At 51.6% G+C, this 25,805-nt stretch overlaps 3 protein-coding genes across 3 annotated transcripts; 1 reads left to right on the forward strand and 2 right to left on the reverse strand.

Annotated features, from left to right (window-relative positions):
- Positions 1 to 5,781: 5,781 nt before the first annotated feature.
- On the reverse strand, positions 5,782 to 11,405 carry LOC131208718 (uncharacterized). The gene is made up of 7 exons (XM_058201550.1): positions 11,162 to 11,405; positions 10,798 to 11,031; positions 10,470 to 10,717; positions 10,132 to 10,255; positions 6,944 to 9,235; positions 6,748 to 6,877; positions 5,782 to 6,642 (listed from the first exon to the last, which is right to left on the reverse strand). Exons 1-7 carry the CDS (start codon positions 11,314 to 11,316, stop codon positions 6,616 to 6,618), a joined length of 3,210 nt encoding a protein of 1,069 aa, XP_058057533.1. The 5' UTR covers positions 11,317 to 11,405; the 3' UTR covers positions 5,782 to 6,615.
- Positions 11,406 to 11,962: 557 nt separating this feature from the next.
- On the forward strand, positions 11,963 to 12,851 carry LOC131211014 (uncharacterized). The gene is made up of 3 exons (XM_058204349.1): positions 11,963 to 12,213; positions 12,282 to 12,627; positions 12,712 to 12,851. The coding sequence occupies exons 1-3, from the start codon at positions 12,021 to 12,023 to the stop codon at positions 12,821 to 12,823; spliced, it is 651 nt and encodes a 216-aa protein (XP_058060332.1). The 5' UTR covers positions 11,963 to 12,020; the 3' UTR covers positions 12,824 to 12,851.
- Positions 12,852 to 12,893: 42 nt separating this feature from the next.
- Positions 12,894 to 25,638, reverse strand: LOC131212057 (dynein axonemal heavy chain 6). Its single transcript, XM_058205782.1, has 15 exons — positions 25,559 to 25,638; positions 25,320 to 25,490; positions 24,796 to 25,247; positions 24,283 to 24,733; positions 24,120 to 24,215; positions 23,513 to 24,051; positions 21,608 to 23,456; positions 20,269 to 21,545; positions 19,613 to 20,210; positions 17,178 to 19,541; positions 16,967 to 17,108; positions 16,173 to 16,909; positions 15,838 to 16,104; positions 13,292 to 15,773; positions 12,894 to 13,241 (listed from the first exon to the last, which is right to left on the reverse strand). Exons 1-15 carry the CDS (start codon positions 25,636 to 25,638, stop codon positions 12,894 to 12,896), a joined length of 11,853 nt encoding a protein of 3,950 aa, XP_058061765.1.
- Positions 25,639 to 25,805: the final 167 nt, after the last annotated feature.

Consider the following 25,805-nt stretch of genomic DNA (forward strand, 5'->3'; position numbering starts at 1 on the left):
GTGATGAGTTCCATAATTTCCACCCACCCCCAAAAGGGATAATCCCCATAGGAAAACAGGCCACAGATAGCGAACCCGCGGGGGGGGGTGGTGGCACAGGACTTGGACGTTGTTAAACATCATCAATTATTCCACCGTGTGGGGTTTCAACACCACACCGCACCACGCTAACCTTACGGCCCCACAGGCCACCCCGTGAATTGGCGGCAAATTCCCTAACACAAATCTCCGCCTCTCTCTCTCTCTCTGTCTAACTTTCTCTCTCTCACTGGGCTTGGGCTCAACGGGATGCACTTTCGTAACCTCCTAACCTCGGAGTATCGGGTGCAATCAGTTCCACAGTGACACACTAAACGTTTGCCGAGGAGTCAGATCGCAGAGGAGGCAGATCATTTTGATGCAAATTATGTTTTAAAACTGTTGTAGTAAAATAGAAATAAAAAAAAAACATTTACAACATAACATTTTATTTTTGCCATAGCACCCGATGTTGTCATTTGGTTCACGTTTCTTTGTGTTGCGCTTTGCCATAGGTTACTTGGTTAGAAAATCGGAAAATAAACTGTACTACATGATGTAAAAATTGATGAGCCTCACAAAACCAACAAAAAAACAGCTTTCCAGAAATTGAAAAATTGCCAGTTTTTTTTTAAATTCTCTTAAACATGTGCAGCTTTTATTGACGAATGATCCTTTTTGAAAATAATTTTAAGTTATCAAACACTATCCCATGTGTCCTTAAAAATGCTGAAAATACCGTTCCAGACCCTAATTTACGATACCCAATATCTGAGGCTCGCTAAGTTTAAACAAATTCGCAACCGAAACAGGACCCCATTGTCCTACTCGCTAGTTGCGCTAATTCCGCACATGATAGTAGAACCTTCCTGGCGTAGAGAAAAAACTGGCACCGCGCATTCCATCACCCTCCAAATGGAATCTCAAACAGTGGCGTGGCGAATTTCATGAAAACATTATGCAAACGCCTTCACGCGTACGCAACGCCAGTGTACCAAAAGGGCGCACCCGACCACACACCACACGGACAGGATTCTCCGGTGGCACTGCCACCGGATGATTGAGTGATGTTTTGCATCGTTCATGCTCCGGCGGGTCTCGCGGGTTGCATCCAGGACACCAGCACCAGGCACCGGGCTGCACAACGCAGACAACTCTATCCGGCTGGATGTTATTGTTTTCGGTGCTTCGCGGCCGATGCGACAGTATCTGAAATTCCTGGCAAAGTCAAATATTTGCCACGATATTTGCCGCATTATGCGTGCGGCGGTGGTTTAGGCGCCGAAGGGAACGTGGTAGCCGCCACCATGGGCGCAGAGGTACATTCCTCGTGTCAGCGAGGTCGAGCACATGAATCGTTATTTTTCCCGCGGTTTTAGTACACTTGTCCCAGCAAAGCTGGAGCGCTGGATGGTGAAAATGTAGCACAAATGTTGAACCCGGAAGGCCCAGTGTTTCCCGCCTCTCTAAAGTGACTCTAAAGTGTGACTAATGAAATCTAATGTTTGCTTCTAAATGAAACTAATGTTCACAAAATATACAACCGTTCTACGTGCCAGTTATATTAGCTAGGCTGTGGGCGATAGAAATATCCAATAACTGTACCGGGGGCCGGCCATTTCATAATTTTACATTAAACCCAAACCGCAATGTCGGGAACGAAGGAACCGGGCCGACGGAACAGAACGGCGACGGAAAGAAGGCGAAGAAACTTTCCGAACCGCGCTTCTGGGCCGCAGACCGCACTCCGAAGCGGGACCCCGGACTTTCGGAGGCGTTTCTTGGAGGTTTCGTTTAATAGACTCATTAAAAAACTAAAGCCAGTTTCCGGTGAACTTCTGGCAAACGTTCGGCTGGCCAAAACTTTTACCGGCCCACAATGACTGCTGCAGCCGACGACTGCGGTTCCGCTCATGGCGTCCCCAAACCACCACCACCACCACCATTGGTTGTTATTATAATTTGTAGCTGGACGTAGACACGCGGCGGGCGCTCGACAAAAGTTTACAACGTTTCGGAAGTCGAAGTGCTGCGCATAGGTTCAACAAACTGCTCCAGATGTTGCTGACGGTCGGGCTTCAACGCCGAGCGGGTTCGAGGCACTCCCGGGTACTTAACCGCAGGAAACGAAAAAGGTTCCAATGTGGGTTGGAAACTGCAAACCCACGACGCAGCACAGGGCGCAGGACTTTTTTAAACAAAGATTCGGCTTCGGCAAGAAAACAATAGTTCACCCAAGTTCAGTCCCCACGCCGCGTGTCGGGTCACGGCGACATTTGTCGGAAAAATATTCACACCACATAATGACCACAAGACCGATTACCATGATGATGATGATGATGGGAGAAAAGACTAATGAATATAAACTTCCACCGCACACAAAAAAACGGGTGGCCACGGGCCACACGACGAAGCACGGCCGGAGAAGATTTGTTCCGCATTTTCCTTGCGCTTGCGACGGTGGGGGCTTTACTAATTATAATTTATGAATTTGTTTCTCGGTCGCTCGACCGAACCCTAGATTAACCTTTCTGGCCGCGTGCACGGGCGTCGTGTAAGTTTACATTTATTCCGCCACCGGGTCGTCTTGTGGGATTTGTTTTTCAAGTTGACTTTCCGCTCGTTTGGCACCCTTTTGCTTGGCTCCCTTCGTTTGTTGTGAACCGAAAAAAAACGATCCAACACGGACCCACCGGAAGTATCTGCCTGTAGTACGCCGGTAGCTTACGGGTTGGCCCGACTGTTGCCCGCGAGAAATGATCCTACCACCGGTTGCGAAACTTTTTCCCATTACACATCAACAAAACAATCCTATTACAGACAACAAGTCGGTCGGCGGTCCACTGCGGAACATCGTTGTCGTTTAAAAGCAGATAAAAACCTTGCCATACAGAAACAAAGCTAGTGGCCAATCTCATCGCCCCTCACTGACCGGGACATGTTCCTGGGGAGCTCACCGGGGGAGGGCTGGGACCCAACATTAGCTTGGTAGTGCGCACTTACTTCCCATTCAGTTACTTCCGTACGGCGGACGATGTTCCGGAAACGGGCAGCCAACTTCAACTATGGTCACGATGGCTCCCCAGAGAGAGACACACGCCAGCGCCAAGTGCGCGGCAAGTTATTCATTTCCCATTCTGTCCTGTCAATACCGGCCGTCCGGCCGTACTTACTTCCGGACGCGGAACAGGCGGAACGCGTTCCCGGAAGGTTGAAGAGCAGGGTCGGCGCTTCGCGAGTTTACAACTTTGCGACCCCCCGCGACACTCTCTGGATGGCAATTAGGAGATTAGGAAAGTTTTGGTACAGTCAAAAGAAATGAAACTTTGACCTGGCGTGCAATGGGCAATGTTGTTATTGTTTTAAACTACAACCAGGTACCAGGCCCCGGGCGCAAGGAACCGACCGCGAGGGCAAGTTTCCAAACTTGGCGAAAAACGCCAGAAAATGATTGAAGCATTATTTTACGATTAATTGCTGTTTGTTTCGAAACACATCTGTCAATCCATCGATTGACAATGTGAAATTTTAATCCGAGAAGGCGTTGAACGAGCGGATGTTTTGAGAACGCGACGAGCCATAGAATTGCATCACAAGCTAAAGATAAGCAAGTTCTACGAATTCAAAAACGTTAGTTCCAAGCCATAGAACTCGATCGACCGAGGGGTCCGAATCCCAAACAAATAGATATGGAACAGCACGGGTCCAGTTTGCATCTAAGAATGCATTCCTGGTCAAAAAGCAATCTAAACAGTGCAACAGTTAAGCCTAGGACACGCATCGCCACAGCAAGAGGCGTAGATCAATAGCACAAAAATAAACCAAAAAGGATAAACCACCACCGAGAAACGATGCATGGATGGGAAGAGATAAAGGTAGGGTAATCTGAAGGAAAAACTAATAAATAAGGCGTAAAAATTGTGGAATAATATTAGATATCATTAGGCTACGGAATACTTTGGTCTTAAGTCTTTTATTCTTGGGCCGTTTGATTCCTCTACGGAGGTCCCTCGGTATGTTGACCGCATATAACCGTTTGAACCTCTCCTTTGGAACTCTAATAACCGGAAATCTTCTCTCGAGGTCTCCACTGTCAGGTAGTAGTACCCATCTGCCCTGTTCTTCCCAGGCCAAAAAAGTTGATTAACAATCGGGTTCAACACGGGTAGACGAAAGATCAGAACTGGTCAGTGTACGCAAGAACACTTCGAACCACGCTCCTTCGCGCGTTAGGTTCACTCCGTAACTCACAAGGCCAAGACCAAATTTTTCTAACGATTTTATTATATTCTCTCATATGTTCGGAATCTTATTCGTGGCCCCGGAGTGCGCTGAAAATAACTCCCAAATAATATTTTAAAACATCCTCAGAGCGTGTAATATTGCTTCGAAGCGACCTATTTAAATGCCACCCATAAACGGTTTAATATTTTCCAATGCGTGAGTTTCTCATCGCTAGCGTGCCGCATTTCAAAGCATAAATGGCGGTCATGCTGGAAACAAAATTTACGCTTTTTTACGAATCAGATACATTCCATGCTATCGACCAATGAAAGCGATACCGATTGCTGCAGAAAGCACACCCAACACACAATTGATTGGCCAAAGGGCGACGCACTGGTCGAAAGTTTATCGTTTCGTCTAAAAATTTCAACAGATGTGTCCCGGGCCCGGCCAGCAGTGATCGGTGCAGCAATTAATGGCACACAGCATAAATGTGCCACGCCGTCGCCGCCGGGCACTCGCGAAAGGTGATAAATGTTGCACGTGGTTGCGGCTCGGGGCGCGATTTTTCGGCCCGAACACCATTTTATTGGCCTACCCGTTGCGCAATTGTAACCGATTTTATGGACTTTGTTCAATGGCACCATAAACATATAGGTCGGAGCATAACAGAACCACCCGGCACAGGGCAAACACAACAAAAAACACTACTAGCAAATTCCGTCAGTCCCAAGATCGGAACTCTACCCCCTCTCTGATGGTATTAAATTCTTGTTGTGTTCCGTTTTAAACATTCTTTTCCCACCGCTTGCCGCTCACATTCAGCGCCACTGGTAGCAATGCGTGCGAATGGAAAGAAATTAAATGAATAATGTTTCTGCTCGCGCCATGCGCCGGGTGCTTCGGAACTATCAACGAGACCCCGTTTTTGCATAAATGCATGCACAATTGGCGAAACTTGTGTTCTACAGTGAACCGGGAAAAAAGAGGATCGGGACGAAAAAACAACCCATACACATCGGTACATCGCTAAGCATGAGCAGGGGAAGAATTTTCATTTCATTAAGTCATCCGGCTCCGGCTGATATGTTGCGCTGGGGATACCCCCGGGGTGGTGCCCCGGTTTGGTGCCCCGGGGTTGAGCTTAGCAGACTTTCGTATTATTCATTTTAAAATAATCGGGCGCTCCGTATGCCATACGCCGCCAGTGAGACGAAGTTGCGGCCCTGCAGCTGGCTCCGCACTGGCTCAACGTCTGTCAAAACATTCCTGGAGCGACGAAGTTGGACATAATTTATTCACAGCATCGTTTCGTCACGATCCCACCTTTTTTAGGGGCTCCCTTTCCCCGTTGAAATCCGACGGCACTCGGTGCTGTCCCCCCACGTATGGGGCGAGAATCGAAATAAAAACCACCCTCCAGCGATCAAATGAGCCACTCCTGGCTTTTTTGTACGGTTAAATTAGCTAATAAGCAAGCAGCTTTGAAGAAGCAACAACATAACGAACCCCGGTTTTCGATTGGACCATGTAGAGCCACATTTTTATTAGACATTTTATTTAATTCACTTACAACGTGGAATTCAGGAGTACAGAAAGTAACGTAACATAGTAATAATAAATGAATTCTCGAGTGCGATCGAACCCGAAGGGCCATCTGCGCATCCTCTGTGTGAGGACGCACCATTTTGCCCGCATGCTGCAGTGCCGACAAACATTGGACCGGGCCAAAATGCAGAAAAACAATATGAAATTCTACTAAATCATGCTCTGACTGCGTGCCATTCCGTAACCGTTTGAGGACGGCAACCGAATGGCTTATTTGCACTTTGCGTTATTTGTGTTTGTTTTCCCGGGAACTCTAGGGGCACCCAAGTGGCACATGCATTGCCCCGCCGGATGTATCGGAATGTCGCCGGTGACGGGCACAATAATTCAATTTAATGTTCAAGCGCAACGGAAAGCACTCAGCATGTTCGTTCGATGCGAATATTATGGTTTCCTTTTTTTCGCGATCGTGCGCCCGACCCGACGCTTTGACCTTATTTTTTTAGAAAAGTTCTAAACTCTCTACTACACCGGCACACTCCGGTGTACACCGGAATCGCAAATAGAGCGATCAAACGGGGAATCATGCTTCGGGCGCTCCGGGGGTCTAATCATTAGCTAATAATCTTATCAGTGCCCCAAGGCTTGGACAGAGAGAGAAAGAGCGCGAGAGCACAGGTGCGATGATATCAAGCATTTCTCAATTTATGATCAATTGTGTGCAAAACAGAGCAAGGCCCAAGGTTGGGTTCGTCTAGGACTACCGCGTGACGATCTTCAAACAAACTTCGCGCTCACTTCTCCGTCTCCCGGTGGCTGTTCCGCTCAGTAGTACGCCCGTCGTGGATTGTTCTGAAAGTGTTTGTTCCCACCAGCACGGGGCAAGCAAGGGCAAAAACGGAACGTTTGTTAAGGAAGCGTCCAATAATTTGAAGACCCACACGGGCGAGTGCTTACCAGAGGATTCGGTCGGAATCGATACGCCAACATCATACGCTTTCGGTACGCATCGTACTCGTTGTCGTTCACCTCCGGGTTGTCCGGTGCAATGATGCCCAATCCCTGATTGTTGTCTCTCTGTGACGCCCTGTGAAGAGAGTACGAAATGGTCAGACTCAGTCTCCTGCACTGCCGGAGGGGCCGGATCGCGTACTTGTTGATCGGATCGACTATACCGCTCCCGTCGGCGCCCAGCCCCTGACCCTGCTTCCAGCCCAGCTTCTGCAACATTTGGAAGCCGACGTTATCCTCGCGCAGCTTGTAGTCCTTGTAGTCGCTCAGGTTCGGCTGCCGGTTGGTCTTTTGCGCCTCGTACTTCTCCATGAACTTGCGCAGCTCTTCCGGTGGCAAAAAGTCCCCGATGTGGTGCTTGCCCTCCGACTGGCGCGTCAGCTCGTTGGCCCACTTTTGCGTAGCCTCCATCTCCTGCATGCGCAACTTGTGTTCCCACGTGCCACCGGTCGTGTCTTCGTCCGAGTCGTACTCGTACTTGAACCGCCCACTGTTGGCCAACCGATCGATCTCCTGCCGCTTGCGCAGCATGTCCTGGAACAGCAGGTTGATCTTGTAGTGATCCTCGGCCTTCGTCCACTCTTCCTCCGTAAGGTTGGTGCTGCCAAAGTTTTGCCGTGCGTACGCCAGCAGAGCCGGATCGGTGCGACTAACGGCGCTCAGCTTCGGAGCGCCCGCCGCTGCCAGTAACGATGGTGGCGGTCCCGGGGGATGCGCGCGACTGGAAGCCCCCGGGTAGGGCGCTATCGCTTGGCCAAGCTGTGCCCCACTTCCACCGCTTTCGACCACCTGTTCACTCCAGCGGCTTTTGCGCCGCTTGGCCGCCTCCCGCTGCCGATCGCCGTCTTCGAACGTTCGCTTCATGCTCGTCGACGTCGACGAGTGGCCCACATTCTGAGACCCATTATCGCGCCCTCCACCGTTCTCACTCTGCCCACCACCGGTGGCGCTCTGTGTCGGTGGCTGTTGGGGGCCACCTTGCTCTTGGGACTGGTCATGATGTGACGCAAACTCCGAATCGCTCGAACTGTATTCCGGTTTGCGTGAGCCACAGCCGGCCTGAGGTCCCTGTGGCTCCCTTTCCACCTTCAAGACGTCCGATACACCCGCCCGCTGCAGGACGAACTCTTTGTAGTCTTCGAAATTCGGCTGCCGGTCGGACATCTGACGAAACTGCTCCACAAAGCTCTCGTAGTCGCCGCGCATCAGAAACTCGCTCAAATGGGCCGGACGTACCCGCTCGTAAAGACTCGTAATTGCGGTGGTCCACGCAACAACGGATTCCCGCTTCGTGGTATACAGCCGAAGTTCCTGTTCGGAGTCCACCGAACCATTGCTGGCGTCCCAGCAGCTGAGTATGAACTGTTCGTGTAGCTTAACCTTCGCCACCAAATCATCGTACAAAAGGTGCAGCCGGTGATGCTGTTCCGCCTTACTCCAGCATTCGGCAGATAAGTCGTCCACCGTTCCGTAGTGCCGATAGACGTATTGCAGAACGTCGCGCATGCGGCATTCGCTTGGCGGACCCCACGGTGATACTGACGGAACCGTGGACGTTTCCGCCGGCGGTGGTGGTAGTGCCGGTGGTAGTGCTGGTGGTGGTGGTGGTGGTGGTTGTGGCACCTCGATGGATGGTGCTGCCGAGGTCTGACCAAGGCCACCGTCATTTGGACTTTCACCTGTACCAGTTCCACCAACACCTCCACCCATCGCTTCGTTGTTTTCACCCACGCGATACTTTTTACGGTACTTTAACCGGGAGAAACCACCAGAACCAAGGACTCCCGCAGCACTTCCGCCCGTGGTGCCCGAACTGCCGCCGTTCTTCTCATTCGTCGACTCGTTCGCACTGTCACCGGTCCCGACCAGCATGGCGTGGTAGTCGTCATCGGAATCGGTCGAACTGCCGTCCTCTCTGCGGTTGCCGGCATCGAACGTTTTGCGCTTGAGATTCTTTAGGTTGCGTTCGCGCGCCTCACGCACGTACTCCGTGTCCGAGTCCGTTTCCGTGGTCGACTTGTCGTCGTAAAAGTGACGCTCGTCGCCATAAAAATTGGGCATCATATGAATCGGAATCTCGGCCCCGGCGGACGGTGGCTGAGCTGCTGCGACGCTGGGTGACACCAGAAACATTCCATCACCAGGAGCTAACCGGTCGGCACTAGCATGGCCGCGTTCACCTCCTGTTCCATGCTCCTGTTGAAAGGCCGGCCCTGGTCGGTTCTCGGTTTCGGGACCATCGTCTACAATCGAATCATCCAGCACGTCTGCCGGATCGTATTTGGCATCATCGTCATCGTCGTCGTCATTGTTACCGTGGTTCGCCACGACAATCTGCATCCCACCGGAGGCACCTAAACTCCGCTTCAAACGGCGAGCCTGGATCATCCGACGGAAGCTAACGTACGCCTCCGAGTGTTTGTCGAACAGGAACCTACAAAAAGTGCAAAACAAACAGCGCCACGGCCAAGAGGGCCATCGAAGGAAGCAGTGAGCGAGAGAGGGACAAGGAGAGGAACAGAAGGCCGAGGAAAACACATAGAGCGTGAAAAAGAGAGAGAGAGAGAAAGAGAGAGGGAAAAAGAAAAGAAAAACAAAACAAAAATCGCACATAAAATTTTGTCAGAAAGTTGTTTGACGACCAATTCCACGGAGGAACCTGTAGTCCCTGTCTCTTCGTCCTCGCTTGCTCGTTGGGTACTCTGAACATCCTGACCGGTCGGATGGACTAATTAGCAAACACACACACGCACATAGGAGCAATGATTGTGGAAGGAAGCTTAAGATAGAGAGAGCATTGTGAGGGGGACATAACAATTGCGCACCAGTGACGATGATATTCTAGTTCCGAAATCGATAATCCTAGGCAAAAGATGGTTAAACATTCGATTGATTTTCTGAAACACACTAGCCACGGTTTCCCTGCCACGGTTTCACTACGCTACGGCTACTACGTTCATTTGTTGTCTTTACTTCTGCTCTCGTGAGCTTTGGTTTCAAACCGTTGCCATGCAACCTTCCAGAGCATTTGAGGTGACGGTTTCTACACTTCTGACTTTGGAGTAACAACTGACTGCTTTGCCTGTTTCGAAAAAAAAATTCTTAACTTATTAAACCAAAATAATTAGAATAGTAACTTAAAGAAACCACTCCGAAACCTGCCAAAACCTGCTCTCTTCGTTGACAAACCACATCCTGGTGCTAGGTGCCCTGCTTTGCACGCTACAAGATATGCGCCTGCCTAATCCTGCTCTGCAGATGTGCAAATACATATTCATAGGGATAGTTATATAGTATTATTAATGTGTAGTTATAAAGGAAAACAATTACCAAAGCGATGGATGCAAATCATTTTTACGTGAACATAATTTATCTTCATAAACATCACCGATATCGGCAACCAATTGAATTAATTCTTCAATTGTGGTTGGTAATTTATCATGTTCTGAAAATACTATACAAAAATTATAACTAAAAGAGCAAACAAACGTAACCGCAAACCGGACAAACCGGGCCGGACACAGGAGGGCGTGGCCGATGGAAAGCACAAGCCATGCCGCACTAACATGGCACTCCCCGCTCGTACAAGAGGGCGCTTTCCATCGTGCATCGTGTCCTCTGAACGTGCCACGACCGTGTCGACCGGTTTGATGGAGAACGGTACCAACCTTGGAAGTTCGAGTCTACCTCGACACTGGTCCCATCACGCCCACTGGCGGGTCCATCGCGTGCGCCGCCTTCGGGTTGTTCGCTGTGCTCTTGGATGATCGGAGGAAGATCATAGAATGGTTCAAAATGCACATCATCGGCCATTGCCGGCAGCTGCGGCGGTGGTGGCGGAGGAGGTGGTGGTGGAAGGGGCGGAATCAACGACGGAGGTGGTACGTCGAACTTGAACATATGATCGCCGCTACCACTGCAATTTGGAAAAGTGGCACAATTAGGGGACCGTCTTAAACTGTGACACCACAATGTGAGGCGCTTCAGAACCCATACCTGGCAGATACACCTGGCACCGTGGCCGGATGTGGGTTCGCAGCGTTGCCAGTCACTGGCACGTCAGCGGCGGCCGTGTCCGATTCGGGGACGGGCGCTAACTTCACTTGGTCCTCGGTTTGCTTGACAATCTTTTCACTCAACTGCTTGAAGCGCTCCAGAAAGGAACCATCGTTGCTGAACGGGAGAACAACCTTTCCGCTGGCCTCGGGCGCTTCGGGCACTTCGGTGGCACTGCACGCGCGTAACGTCCGTTAGGCGATAGAAAAACATAAAACGAAAATTACATAAGTCAAACATAGCGGAATCCGATCGCTGCCTAGCGGTGTGCGCTGCCACACGCAGAGAATGCGAGATATTTCACCTCGGCGTATCCTTGCTCGCTTCGGCCGCAATCTGTTTGGCCAGCTCCAGTGTGCGCTGCTTCTCCATGATCTGCTGCCGTTTCTGGGCGATTAGTTGCTCTTGTTTCGACATCTGAGCGAAGCGCTCGGTGCGGCTGAAGTTGATGCGAGGCATACCGACACACACGGGGCGCGAGCCGCCGCCTCTAACCACCTAATCAGTGGGAGAAGTGGTGTTGGGAGTGTCTTGTTCAACCCGTTCGCTTACCCGCTCCAGAGGGACCTAATCAGGTTAGCGCACGGCTGCCACGGGTGGCACGGGGATTGTTTCACCACCCGCCCTGGGACTAATGGCGAAACCGTCACTCTGCTGGCAGCCACGAAACTCTGCAGGCTGGAGTTTTCGTGGAAAATCGATAGCTGTTTTACTGCCTTTCGGTGTGCGATTTGCACCAAAATGACGGATGTGTTTTTCTTACATTCTAATCGCCCGCTCTCTGTCTTTTCCACGCGCTGTGCTGCTCTCGCACGACTGACGTTTGCGGCCGCAACGTCATGTCGGGTGCTAGAAAAACCGTTCCGTTTCACGCACAAACTCTAACGATGTTTCATGGTTTTTGTCGAACCATTGCCCAGTAAAAGAGACTTTTAAAGGCACAATAAAATACTGCATTGTTTTCCCAAACCTACTTGTACACGATACGCTTCGAAAAGGGGCAATATGTGAGCGCCTGGGTTCTTTGCGCAGGGTGGCTAATTTCACGCACCTAACTGTCAACGGTTACCGCTTCAAATTCGCGGCACAACGATCGACTGAAAACAAAAGCGTTCGATTCACCAGTTTCATCCCCAAGGATTCGTTGAAATTCTCGCGCATAAATGGACGATACACGAGTGCTCGGAAATCAAACCGAGCTAAGCTCTTCTCAGCAGGAAGAGCTTCAGCAAGAGTATCGTAAATACTACAAATCATCACTAATCATCGCACTGCTTAAGCAAGAAGATTCCCCTATATCGCCCGAACTTCGGGCACTGCTCTACACGTACAAACACGATGGAGATATTCCATTCGGTAAGTGACGGCAGATATTGTTTGTCCCTCCCATTTTGGTTAACTACGGAGATTTGCTCCGCGACCAGGACTAGAGCACATACGTAACGTTGATGTCGGCTACCACGAGCGCCAAGCGATTATGAAGTACATCGAGACGAAAGTAATCGAACAAGTGCGGCCGTTCGTCGAAAAAGCGAAACGCTTCACCGAAAGTGACACACTGGAAGAGCTGGCATCCGCGTCGTACCGGAAACAGTACGAAATACTTCAGCTCGACCACGAACGGCAGGAGTTGTGCAAAGAACTGGCGCAACTGAAAACTCGCCAGCTGCAGCTGATGCAGGCTTGCGCCGAAATACGCACTGGCCCTTCCCAGCGGAACAATGTGGAGCTGAAGCACGCAGAGGCGCGCTTGCTGCAGGCGAAGGCTGAGTAAGTTTCGCAAAACATGCCTGTTTTTCAATCCGTGTTGTTTTTCAACTGTTTTTCAATCCGTGTTGTTGATTCCGTTTGTAGATTTTTCCAAAAGCTAGTCACGAGTGAAATTCTGCACTGCACGTCCCATGCCACCAAGGCCATCAAAGAGGTAGCTGCCAACGTTAACAAGCTTATAGGTAAAACCGATTGAAATCACTGATTCACTCTTTATTGCAATAAATGCCTTTTCTACTTTCTACCGATCGAAATCCCCGAAACGTTTAATCGGTTGTTAATGTTACCAGTGCGGTTCCTCGTAGAATCCAGTGATCAGATGGTTGCTCCGTGTCGAGTAGAACTGCCAGCACAAAGTTTGTAGACTGACCGGTTGTGGAGAGCACGCCGGCCCTAACGCTGGTCTTATACAGTGGCGCTTCGTAGCGCGTTCCGACGGTCAAACTGGTGCAAGGTTGCAACCAAACGACCGGCAAATGAGCGATCAGTTGTCGATAACGGGCATCACAAAGTCCTCCTTCCGAGCGATCCCAACGCCCAGCTTCGATGAAAAGTCCGTGAATGTAAACGCCATCCTGCGGTGGGGAGAGCTTCCCAAACAACGGCACCATGTTCTGAAAGCACATAAAGTTGCTTTTTGCAATGTAGCTCCTTTGGCAAAAACAAAATGATTTACCTTTTTTGATCGTTCCTCATAAATCAGAGACTGGTGCAGCGTTGGATCCATAATGGCGAAATCGAACCGCAGCGTGTCGATGGCAATGTTGTGCTTCCGAGCGTACGTTTGCAGTGTACCGGTCAGGAAGGACTGTGGAAAGAATAGGCCACATATCCACGAAGAAACCGGCTCCCCGTTCACGCACCAGTCACGTACGTGCTCGACACGGTGCTGCAAATCGGTCACCCAGCTGGCTAACGATTTCGTCGAGAGGTAGCCTTTCGAGTGCCACAACAGCGGTACTTGATTGTTGCCGAACGCACGGTAGATCGTCTCCAAGCTCTCTGACATCACGACGAAGCCTTGTATCGCTTTCTCGAGATCGTTCAAACTGCTGTGAACCACGGCCAGCAACCTATCGAACCGTTCCACTTCCTGCAGCAGCACCGTCGTCAACGAAGGGATACGCCCTTTGGGATCGCGCTGCAGCAAGCTGGCGTGGAGATCATCGCAACCCACCGAGGATGCGACTGCCTTTCGAATGGAGTCAATTTTTTCCACGCACGCCTTGTCCATCGCTACCAGCGCTTCCTCTCCAATTGCGTCCCCGCCCGACTGGCTCTCGAGGAGCGTATCGAGGAAGAACCGCGTTTCATTACGGTTGAAGATAATGTTGGCATTATCGTGCATCCCGAATATGTCCGGCGGATCGTGGATGGGAAGGTTCGACACGTACTCAAGATAGTCTTCGAGCTTTCGTGCCCCATCCGGACAGTGATAAAAGCCACCTGCACTGTAGCTGTACGGCGAGGCCATAATTGCTGGCGACGAAAATCGTTTCAAGATCGATCCGAGGCACCGCTGGTCCCAGGCATCCGTCACACGTCCACCGTAAGTGATCTCTCCGTTCACGTACTCGAGTGCATCCCACGGTATCGGGGCACGCAGTTCACGATCGCAATAGATGTCCAACGCTCGCAGTGCACACTCGCGATCACTTTCGCTAAACTCGTACATTATGTTCCAGCCGAGGGGACCAAACTTTCGGCGCTCCAAAATGACACCATGAAACATGCAGAGACCGAACACCATGGCCCGCCACTGTGCGCCGAGCACGTGAAACTCGAACCAACTGCGATCGAGTTCCGTCATCGAGCGTACCAAGTTCGACCGCAATCCCTTCGGTGGTTCATTAGTTACCTTCACCGAGTTCTGCAGCACGCTGATCGGAAACGTGCGAACCGGCATAGAGGACAGGAAAAGACGATATGCCGAATCGGTCTGCTGCAAGCCCATCGTTATGCGGCTAACGATTTTCTCCATGGACTCCATCCAGGATGTAGCCAGGTGACAGTTTTGTAGGAAAACCCAATGGCCGCATTTCGTGCCAGCCTCGATCAGTGCTTCGGCGGCCGGTCCCTGGCCCTGACCGAGCGAGATAGAGTGCAGCTTCTCAACGCAATCCCGCTCCTGGGCGAATTTTATCAGTGCCGTCATCGGATCGGAACCCGCCGAAAGGACAAACACCAGCGGTATCGTTGGTGAAATATCTTCATACAGCGACGCCAAACTGGTATTCTTCAGTGGCTCCGTGTAGCGCTTCCCTAGCGAATGACGAATATATTCCGTCACCCCCAACACCAGAAACTCGTCCTTCAGGGCGGCCACCAGCATCAACCGTTCCGCTACACTCAGCAGCGCATTCCAGTCCACCTCCGATGGCTCGGGTTCCGGAGCCAGGCACAGATCCTCACTAAAGTCCTCGATCTTGACCACCATTGAGCGTTGCAGCTGCTTCGTAAGATCACCAAATTTGGCACGATCGTGCGTCTCCAGGAAGCAGCAAGCGATCCACTGGTTTTCGCTCAAAAACGGTGGCTTGCCGTCGAGCGAAAACTTGCGCTGTGATGGACCGCGCACGATGAAGCTAAACTCTTCGTCCGAAAACTGCTGCGCTTCCTTGCTGATGGCAAACGCAATCAGAAAGCCGCAGATTAGCTTGTGCTTCTCGAACAACCCCCGACAAATGTTGGCAAACACCGTAAACGTGATGTCCGACAGAAGGCTTGCCAATCGCTCCGGTAGTTCCTTCTTGCCGTGTGGTTGCTCTATCACCGAACAGTACACCTGCGTAAAGTAGCGCAAGCTGAACTGATACATTGGATCGATTTCTGACAGGGAGGCAACGACAAAGTACAGGATCGCACCCCGTGCCGCCAGGACACGGTACTTTTCGCGCGTTGCCGCAATTTTCACCTCGGTGCGCTCGGTTTCGATCAACCGGTCGGCGATGATGGTGGACATTTCCTTCGACTCGTTGAGCGACTCCACCAAATCCTCGTCATCGAGTATGTTTCCCTGCGAACTGTAGAGCGTCTTGAGGATTTTGTCCTCCAGCACCAACAGCTGTTGTTTGTCCGCGTTGATCGTGAGGATCAAATCGCTGCGCTGTTTTTCCATCTCGGGCAGCTCAATTTTAACAATCTCCCTGAAATGGAATAAGCGTTTTACCGATTGCATCACAATTGAGCGATTGATCCGCAACAACTTACGCTAGTAGCTGATCTTCTAAACCGCTTCTGGACACAAGAAAGTTGACCAAACTCACTTGAATGCAGATCTCGGGCAAAAAGTGTGGATTCGGTAGCTTCGTGGTCATGTACAGGCGGAAGTTGCTATCGTAATCAACATCGACATCGCCCAATTTTATCATAAACCGTCCGTTGCGCAGAAATGCCTGTTTCATCAGCACCGTACCGAGGACGGGATCCAACGTTTCCTGCACGTCCTCAATCAGCATCGGGAAGCCTTGTCGGATGCTTGTCCGAAAAGTGGGCAGGATATTTGAACGAACCGACGAACGAACAGCACCGAAGTCGAAGCTTACCAAATTTCCAGTACCCTCATCATATTGCCGTCGGTCAGCTTGGTGATGCGCAGCTCGTTCCGTGCCTCCATGTTGCGAATCCACCGATTGGCCTGCTCCTGCGGGTCAATCATCAGCGGCCAACGGCCACCCTCCGTAGCAATAATGGCATTCTCGATCGATATCTCGTCCCACGGCAGTCCGTGCATGGTCCACTCGCGTATCTGAAACGAGTCGCCCAAGATCTGTACCAAATTGAACGCGGGGCTGCTCGGTATGTTCAGCCGTTTGCACTCCGACACCCAGATCTCCGACAGCGTCCGTCGGTAGTCGATCGGGAACGCACCCAGATAGGCCACGTAAGCCGACGCGACTAGCACATCCCCCGGCACCGCGAAGTGTTCCGCCGTCAACTGTTTCACCGTCTCGCGCCAACGAACTTCCTCGTCGGCTAGGGCGGACGTGAGCCGCCCGGCCCGGTTCAAACGGGCCGCCGTCAGATCGTTGTGATCCTGCAGCAGCTTCATTTCGCGCTTCTTCTCCTCCAGCGTTGCCATCAGCATCGATATTTTGGCCTCGATTTCGGCCAGCTCGCTTTGCTTCGACTTCAGCAGCTGCATGACCTCGCCGAGTTCCTTTTCCGCCGCCTTCTGGCGCTTGATTTTCGGTTCTACCACTTTGTAAATTTTGGCATACTTCTCAATCGCAATCACCCACAGGCACATGGATTTAGCCACTTTCGACACTTTCTCAATGGTCTGAAAGGAGGCAACAGATTATTGAACGGCACGGACGAATGGGTCTAATCTGCTTACCGCTGGTTGAAAATCTTTGTGATCCACGTATGTTTTAATCTTCTTTATAACAGCATCGGGAATGTGCTCCTTGTCGTAGTCTTCTAGCTTTTTCAGAAAGTTCACATCAGACATAACGACCTTCGCCGTGTTCCAGTCGGCCCTGAAATCGGTTCGCATCACGGTTAAAGTCATTCGCGCCCACCATACGCCCATCGTTTTCCGAACCTACTTGGCACCGAGCAAAATACAGACGGCCTCCATCACGAACTGGACCAATTTCGGGGGTTTCTGGAACACGCGCAGTTCATTGATGTCGTTCTTGTTGAGAGATTTGAGCGCTTCCTGGGCCGCTTGCAATGTGGGCAAAACGATCTCCAAATCCTTGGCCGCTTCATCGGCGATCTCCTGCGTTTCAGTTGCCTTCACCTTTGCCTCAGCCTCGTCCTTCGCGACGCTCTTCTTCACGTTCTCGGCCGTCACATTGTCCTTGTCCAGCTTCGCCAGTAGTTCCTTCATGTTGCGCGACTTTTCCTCCAGGATCGGAACGAACTTTTTCAACTCCTCCCCCATCTCCGCCACCACCTGGTTCGTTTCGAGGATTTTGCTCAACCCGTTTGCAATGCGGTCCTTCTTGTGCAAGATTGTCTCAATCCGCTTCTGCACCAGCACCCGGTACTGGTGCAGCAACTGCAGGTAGCTGCTCGGGGTCGTGTAGTAATGGCGTCGCATCTCGCGGTAGAACCGCTCCGAGATGCTCTCCACGCTCTCGTGTACCATCACGCAGATCTGTGCCAGATGCTTACACTGCACCTCGTTGTCCGACACGTCCTTCAGCGAACCGACGGCCACACTGCGCAATGCTTCCGCTGGCCACTTCACGAACCAATCGATCGTGCAGCAGTTCACCAGCGACGGAAACATGCGGCACCGTCGCCGGAATGTGTCCCCGACCGGGCTCATGCACACGATCACGTGTAGGTTCGCCCGCACGCGTTTGGTGAAAAACTCAAAGATTCCATCGCGTGTCTGGTTGGGCAAGCCACTCTCGATGCACGGTTGGCGCGCGTTCAGAATGATCTTTTCGTACTCGTCCCCCTCGAACAGGTTGGGCACCTCGCCCGAGTTCAGTATGTTGTTGATGTCCTCCATGAACGATTCGTGCACGATCTGCGTGTCGGTGATCAGGAAAACGGTCGCTTTATTCAGCACACCCGCGATCCAGTAGATGCGCCGCAGGTCCTCGCGGAAGCACGCGTGATCGTAGCCACGGCGGAGAGCAATCTGGTGACACTGGTACCCATTAATATGGGCCGCCAGTTTCGCAAGGCTTTGCTTGCCCATGCCCGACACTCCCACCAGCAAACCGTTGCCCCGTTCGGAGCGCAGCAGCCGCGCCAAGCGCACAATATGCTCGATTGCGTCGGTGAAAAACACCAGATTCATTTCCGTTCCGACCGACCCATTGTAGTCTTCCAGGTAGTCCGACAGAACCGTCTTCAGTTTCTTCATCTCCTTGATCTCCTCGTACACGCGATCGTCGGGCGCCTGCCCGAACACAATAAAATCGCCAAACATGATCGTTTCCTCGGGCTGTACGATCGTTGTTTCGAAATACTTTTCACAGCAGTCCTGCAGCAACTGTTTAAAGTACGCCTTGTCCTCGTCGTTGATCAGTCGATCGTAGAATACCCGTAGCGATTCGTGGTAGAACAGTCTCATCAGCTGTATCGGGTTGATGTAGCTCGACGAGTCCGCCTGCAGCACACCCTGGATGCATTTGGACAGATCGCGCAGATTAAAAACGTAATGCGATTTCTTCGGCGTTGGCAGCAACTCGGCCAGAATGCGCTCGTACACCGAAACGGCCGTTTCGACGATGGGTTCAGCCAGCGGCCTTATCGCCATGCTGAAATCGTTGAGAAATCCACCCAGCAGGGCCTTAAAGATTGTTTTCAACGTATCGCTACTCGGCGAAGGCAGCGAAAACAGGGCAAAGTGTCGAATGAAGCGCGGCGTCAGTACGTTGCGGCCGCCGCCGGGCGGTGCACAGGCCGCCCCGAGCGTAACATCCACAATCTCCTTCCAGTACATCTTCTCTCGATCGTACACCCCACGGAAGTCGGCAAACTGGCGCAACAGCTCGATCGGTGGCTGACTCCCGTACCGGTCCAACTTCGGCATGTTAACATCGTCGATAAACACGACGATTTTCTTGTTGATCGGTGCCCCCAGCAGCGTCTTTTTGCGTCGTTCCAGTCGCGATTCGATGATCTCCTGTGTGCGGCCACTGTCGCTTTGGGCCGAAAAGTTGACCACGATCGGTATCACGTTGACCTGCATCAACCGGTTCAGCACCTCGCGGGCCAGCACCGACTTCCCCACGCCCGTGTCGCCGGTGAACATAACCGGGCACTGGTGCTGGAGCAACATTTCCCCCACAAACCCGTACTTGGTGGTGTCGAGCGTTGGAACCAGCAACTCAAAGTACGGCACACCGGGGTTGTAGACAAACTTGGGGTGGATCGCATTCCAGCTTTCCCAGGTGCGGGTCTTCGTGTTGATTCGAAAATCCCAAAGCGTATCTTTCGGTAGGCTGGAAGACATCAATCGCAGTCGCATGAGAACCACAGAATCCGAACTGCGCCGGCTATCAGGTGCACTTACAGTCCCAGTTCCTCATCGTCAAGCAACGATCGGTAGTGTTGCTCGAACCGCACCTTTGAGTCGTCCAGAAGATTGCCACCGAACGACCACAGCAGGCTCCAGGTGAACATCTTGAAGACATAGTTCTTGGCCTCTCCGCGCTCCATGAGATGCAAACCCGCCGTGCCCTGCAGCAGCAAATACAGCAGCTTCGTCATCAGCATCAACTTACTAATGTTGACCTGCGGAATGCTCCATTTACAGTTGCGCTGCACAAATGTGGTCACCATCCCGTAGTGCCGCTCGTACAGCGTCAGTAAGTGCTGTTTTAGGTCCCCATCGAGATTCAGATGCTGGACCGTGTTGAGCCACGACCGTACGATCGACGTCCAGCCCAAATGCAGCGGGTCCAAGTATACCATACCGCAGCGTGACACCGTGGCCGGAGAGGCTTGTGCCAGATCTTGCACCTCAAACACCATGTGGACCCAGGTGGTGAGCTTGATGCGCTCGGAGTTTGCCAAACACAGCATCTTATTGTCATCCAGTACCGTGTTGAGATTTTCAATCCACACCGCATCGACCGGTCCATCGCACACCACCCACTGGTGAATCTCCGCTACAAACAGACGTAAGTTTAAGACAACTTCCCGTACACTCACCGACTTACCACTTACCCGTCTCACCCACTGCAGATCGAATGGCCAACCCGAGGAGCCCATCTCGCCACTCCATGGTCGCTAAGTTCACGAACCCGTACAGTTCGTCAATCGAAACCGCCTTTGGATTGAGCGTCTGGGTACGCACCGGGCGAAACAGCTGTCCCGGAACTTCTTCCGCGTAGAGCCTTTCGAAGGCACTGGCAAGCATTTGCAACACCGTAGTTTTCCCACTTCCTGTCGGTCCGACCAACATAACGCCCCAGCGGACCACCATCGTTTCGTAGAGCTGCAGCGTCTTAAGCACCAACTCCGGGACGGGCTGAAGATTGCGGTCGATCATGCACTGCTCGATCGCGGTCTGCAGCTCACCACGCTCCGGCACGGGCAACTCAATGGTCGGGAACAGATCGCTCAGTATCCCGTTGAACAGAACTGCGTCGTTAGCGAGAAACTTTGGAAGGTTTGAATCGCGCAGTGCCGATATGAGCGTTACCTCTTCCGGCTGATCGGGTGAGGCACGCTTCAGCGCACCGGCCATTACGAGCACACTCTTGACCGCACGCATCCCAAAATCGTAGTGATCCTGCTGGCTTAGCTGCTCACTGCACAGCTTGTACATCTGGACCATCTTTTTGGCCAACGTTTTCGAACCCTCGAACCCCTCCGAGTAGAGGATCACCTCCGCGATCAGCGCATAGTCCGGCACCATCATCGATATCGGTCGAAACAGGGCCTTCAAATTGTCGGGCAACTCCGTCCGTCCGGCGTACCCGGGGTTCATCGTAATGAAAGCGGCGCACGACGGCTTGAGGCGAATTTCGCGTCCCTCGAACAGGAACCGTTTCATTTTGGCAGCCTTCGCGTGCCGGATGGTGATCAACTGTTGCGCAATGACCGATAGCACTTCGATATCAATCCGATTGAACTCGTCGAAGCAACACCAGGCACCGGATTGTGCGAGGCCGGTGAAAAATCGTCCCATCATCTTGTAATCCAAGCCATCGGAGCAGTTAAACACCACACACTGGATGGCAAGTGCTTTGGCCAGATCCTTGGTCGTTTCCGTTTTGCCCGTCCCGGCCGGTCCGGCCGGAGCACCCCCGAGGTCCATCTGTAGCGCTCCCATCAGGCAGAGGTAACATCGATCGGTGAGCGGTGTAATGACCAGCACCCCCGAAGCGCCCAGATACTCGTAGAAGTACGGCAGATTGGCGGATGCCATTTTCGTCTCAATCACCTCCGTCTCCGGGAGCCAATAGTAGCGTAACATTTTGAGCCACTCGAAATCGGTCCTGCAACGGCAAACAGCAACGCAACGTGAGTCTCTGACCGTTGTAGAGAGCGTTTAACTTACGATTTCTGCACCCGTCGCTCGATCATCCCCGAGATCATGTCCTTCGCGTGTACATCGATCGTAATCAACGCGCACAGCACCTTCCGGACCAGTTTGGATATTTTAGTGCGCGCAATCGTCGCCAGGACGGTCAAGTTCTTCGTTAGCTTCGCGTGAAACTCTTCCAACCCTTTATCGACATTACCGGTACCCTCCAGGATACCGTGCACCTCGGCCGCCCACTGCTGCTGCGAAACGGTGAGCACGACCTGATTGGGATGTTCCTGCATCCAGTACGATCGATCCTTCAGTCCGTACACCCGATAACCGTGACGCATGTACCGTTTAACCGCCAGATACATTGCCTCCTCGACCTTCGAGAGCCAGTCTTCGACGGCCCCGCGTGCCTTCAGACCAACGCCAAACGTTAACCGTTCTCCTTCCGGCGAGACCATGGCGATGATGTCGTTCGTCATCGTTGGTTCCTCGTCAGTTTCCGACTTTTTCTTACCAAACTCGATCATGGCGATCGCGTCGAAGCACTTGGGCAGATGTGGTTGCACCGCGTACGGGTTTTTGGTCTGCGCCAGTATCTCTAGAAGCTCGTCGTTGGACAGAAAGTAGAAGCGAGGAAAAGCCATCCGCTTCACCTCGAGGTATGCCTCCAAGCAGCGTGTCACTTTTTCCAGCAGCATATTGTTGATCTGCAGCTGCTCCAGCACTCCCTCTGCGGTCATAGCCCCCAGCGCCAGTGGTGCTTTTTGCGTGCGCCGCATCAAGTCCTTCCACGCCTTGTCCACCTGTAGAAACATTTGTGTTTCGTGGGGCAATTGGCGCTGTATGTCGGGAGCCGAGAATATCGCCTCCAGGTAAATCCACGACTGCTGGCACTGGCTCCATTCATCGAGGGTCCTCGAAAACAGATCCAACTGCGCCACCCAGTCGTCCACCTTCGGTTTGATGGGGCCCACGTGGCGTGAGGCTGCAACCGTGCTCACGTTAATGCTTGACTCGTCGAGCACCGTCTGAATTTCGTCGACCCCAGCCAGAACGAAGACATCGCGATGGTCACGGTGGCTCACTACCGTCAATTCCAGCTCTTTCCAGGCGTTCTCCACCTTATTGAGCAGTGTTTCTAAGCCAGCTTCCGCGCTGGCCATATTTGAAACCTCCATCAGCTCGGCCGCCACATCTTCCTCGAACGCGTTCACATCTTCGAACGTGTGCAGATAGATTTCCGTTTCCTCCGCCAGGTGACGGTTCAGGATCTGCTCGATTTTGATCCAGTGCCGTGTTTTGAGCGCCGGGTTGCGCAGAAAGCCCAGCACCGGGATCTTATCCTTAAACTCCTCCGCCTCTGCCTTCAGCTTCGGGATGATGTCATTCTTCGGCAGGTTTTTATCGAGCATGGCGCAATTTTTCAGAATTTTCGTATTCAACGCCTCTACCTCGTCCATGCTTAGTTCGTGGAAGTGTATCTCGTTCCAAATTTCCACCGATTCCTTCCACTGCTGCACACTGTCCCAGAGTATTTGGCGGAGCTTCACCTCGTTGATAACTAGGTCGAGCTTTTCGAAGCGCGTCACCTCGAGCCGAAACTCTTTCTGGTACTTTTTATACTCGTGTGCCTTCCGCTGACACATTGTGAGCCGTTCGGAAAGATCGATCAAACAGTCGCGGATCTGGGCTGGATCTGAGCTCAAATCAAGGAGCCACTCTTTGAGGACCTCCTCGAGAATGTCCTCCACTTCGGAGAATATTTTCGTAATGTCCGACTGAAGGCACAAATCAAACTTGTTGATCAGATCCTGCTTCTGGGCACGCTTACTCTCCAGCGTCTCATTGATTTCGTTCAAGAACTCTTCCATATCTGCAAACGAAAGACAGTTTTACTTCCCCTTCGCTTGGCCCACTGGCGCCGTTTACCTAAATATTTATCCTTGTTTTCATTCGAAAAGGCCACCTTGTAGTGCTTCATGATCTTCAGTGCTTCGTACGCATAGTTTAGCTCCTTCTGCAAACTGGCCACATGTTCGTGGCACACCTCCAGATGGTTGAAGTAGTAGATGTAGTGATTGGTTTCTTCCGGCACGATCAGCAGCTTGGTCTGTATTTCTTCGCCCTTTTGCTCCACGTAGTTAATCTTTTCCATCGCCAGCCGGGGAATGGTTTCGTCCAGCACCGCCAACAGCTCTTGGCAGATGGGCGTTATTTCCTCGCGGAAGGCAACCTGTTTCACTTGCAGCAAACCGAGCGGATGTGATTCTTGGATCTTCTCCAGCTCGGCCATCTGATTGCAGAAACGTTCGCAGTACGCTCTCAGTACCTCTAGGTTCGTTTCGCCACGGATCACCGTGTGGTCAACGGCCAAATTCTCCTGGTACTCTAACCGAATCCGATCGAACTGCAGCACGTATTGGTCAACATTTGTGTAAGCTTCGGCAATGTCATCGAATATTGTTTTGCTGCCAGGAGGGAAAAGATCAGCAAATACTTCTTACTACTACCGATAGTGCTGCAATAACAATCTTACATATCGTTGGACAGCTGGGCATCGTTTCTAATGATAAAATCCAAGCTCGGGGCGCTTCCGCACAAGCGATCTTCCTTCCTCCCCATTATGGTGGGTCTGTTGTTGGACGAAACTAGATTAAAACCTGTTTAAGGACGAGTCCTTGGGAATCTCTACAACTTACTGCGTGTAAATGTCGAAGTACGGATCACTTTGAAAGCGATCGATTTTGTACACCGTTCGCATTACCAAGTTGCTCAAGTCTTCCAGCATACGCTGGGTGACTTCCAGTGACGGATCCAGGTCTATTTGGTTCGCCTGCAAAACTAACTCCACCTTCATGAAGGGTGGTTTTGCAACCTTGCCCGCTGCTGTTATCAGCGAGTCACCTTCGACATAGTTCGAGAACACGTTGGCCAGATTTTTGAACGATTCTCGCAAGATTTGATGGAGCAACGTGATCATCATCTGATCAGCACAACCAAGAAAACGGGCCAACAATGCACACAGCTTGCGCTTGTTTGCTCGCTCCGTGAAACTCATCAAATCCTTCAGCTTCTTCTTGTTGGTCACATTGATCGCTTCGTCCTGCGGCGAGAAGCCACGATCGATCAACGTATTGCAGCAGGCTTCGACTGAAAGAAATGAACGCAGTGGTTACTAGGGGCAACGGTAACATTCCGCACCATAACCTCACATAAAACGCTTCGCATTTTGTCGTGTAACTGCAGGAGCAAATCGCGAACCTGCTCGAAGGTCGTCATTTGCGTCTCGATGAAATAAGGAAGGTGCCAGTTTTCCGACACGGACACATCGAAAAATCGAAAACCGACCAGCTGTACAAACTCTTCCTGCATTGTTAGCAGGGCACTGGCCAATCGGGGCAATGCGATAAACGCACAAACGCCAATCTTTTGACGGGCGCCTTCGTACTTGTACCACTTGATGTTCCGTTGCCAGATTCGAAATGCCTTTGCACGGCGGTAGTGCTTGAAGAAACCGATCTCCGTCAGTCGGCGGTACTTCCGGTAGTCCGCCAGCCACGAGTCAAGATCCGAAAAGTGGTTTTCCGTGTCGCTCCAGTACGTAACACCGTGGCGGCTAACGGTGAAGTATTCGTGCTTATTCGCTTTGCTGAATGGGACCTCCCTGGGATGTGCGACAATTTGGCGATATGGTGTGTGAATAATGCGGGCTTACATTGATTGTTTAGCAACTTACAAGAAACTGTAGGGCGTAAACTGTTCGCTGCTCTTGGAGTAAGCATATGTAAGAAAAACGAAGCTGTTATCCTTCAGCTGTTTGATCCTTTGTTCGATCAGAACCTCCAGATCGATTGGTACCGGGGTGTTCAGTTGGCGTGTTCGGGCCGCAATTCGTTTCTTTCGTTCCCTTCAAGAAAAAATTAGATTTGAAATAGGCCACTAGTGCACGGACTTTTGCTGTTTTTATTTACTTACTCGCCTAGGGCAAACGTGAAAGTGGCTTTCGGTTTTGTTAGGGCGGACTTTAGCTTTTTCGGTGCCATAGCTTTGCTCATTGTTGTAGACAAACTGAGTCTTCTTCAAACTTATTCGCTTTGAACTATGTTTAAATGTTGTACACATTTGCTATAGCAACTGCCGGATTCGGCAGTAACGGTTTCCAGGTTACTACGATTGCAGCCACGGCAAACGACCTGTTGATTGTTTCTGTTTTGCATGTCGT

Source organism: Anopheles bellator, chromosome 2 (genome assembly GCF_943735745.2).
Source record: "Anopheles bellator chromosome 2, idAnoBellAS_SP24_06.2, whole genome shotgun sequence".
Lineage (NCBI taxonomy): Eukaryota > Metazoa > Arthropoda > Insecta > Diptera > Culicidae > Anopheles > Anopheles bellator.

Coding starts and splice junctions, on each gene's coding strand:
- LOC131212057 (XM_058205782.1), bottom strand. CDS start 25,638: ATGAGCAAAGCTATGGCACCGAAAAAGCTAAAGTCCGCCCTAACAAAA. Junction 23,457..23,512: donor AAACAAGGATAAATATTTAG/GTAAACGGCGCC, acceptor TTTCGTTTGCAG/ATATGGAAGAGTTCTTGAAC. Junction 21,546..21,607: donor GAGCGACGGGTGCAGAAATC/GTAAGTTAAACG, acceptor TTGCCGTTGCAG/GACCGATTTCGAGTGGCTCA.
- LOC131208718 (XM_058201550.1), bottom strand. CDS start 11,316: ATGCCTCGCATCAACTTCAGCCGCACCGAGCGCTTCGCTCAGATGTCG. Junction 11,032..11,161: donor GCGAGCAAGGATACGCCGAG/GTGAAATATCTC, acceptor ACGCGCGTGCAG/TGCCACCGAAGTGCCCGAAG. Junction 10,256..10,469: donor GGTAGACTCGAACTTCCAAG/GTTGGTACCGTT, acceptor ATTTTTGTATAG/TATTTTCAGAACATGATAAA.
- LOC131211014 (XM_058204349.1), top strand. CDS start 12,021: ATGGACGATACACGAGTGCTCGGAAATCAAACCGAGCTAAGCTCTTCT. Junction 12,214..12,281: donor CGATGGAGATATTCCATTCG/GTAAGTGACGGC, acceptor CTCCGCGACCAG/GACTAGAGCACATACGTAAC. Junction 12,628..12,711: donor TTGCTGCAGGCGAAGGCTGA/GTAAGTTTCGCA, acceptor TTCCGTTTGTAG/ATTTTTCCAAAAGCTAGTCA.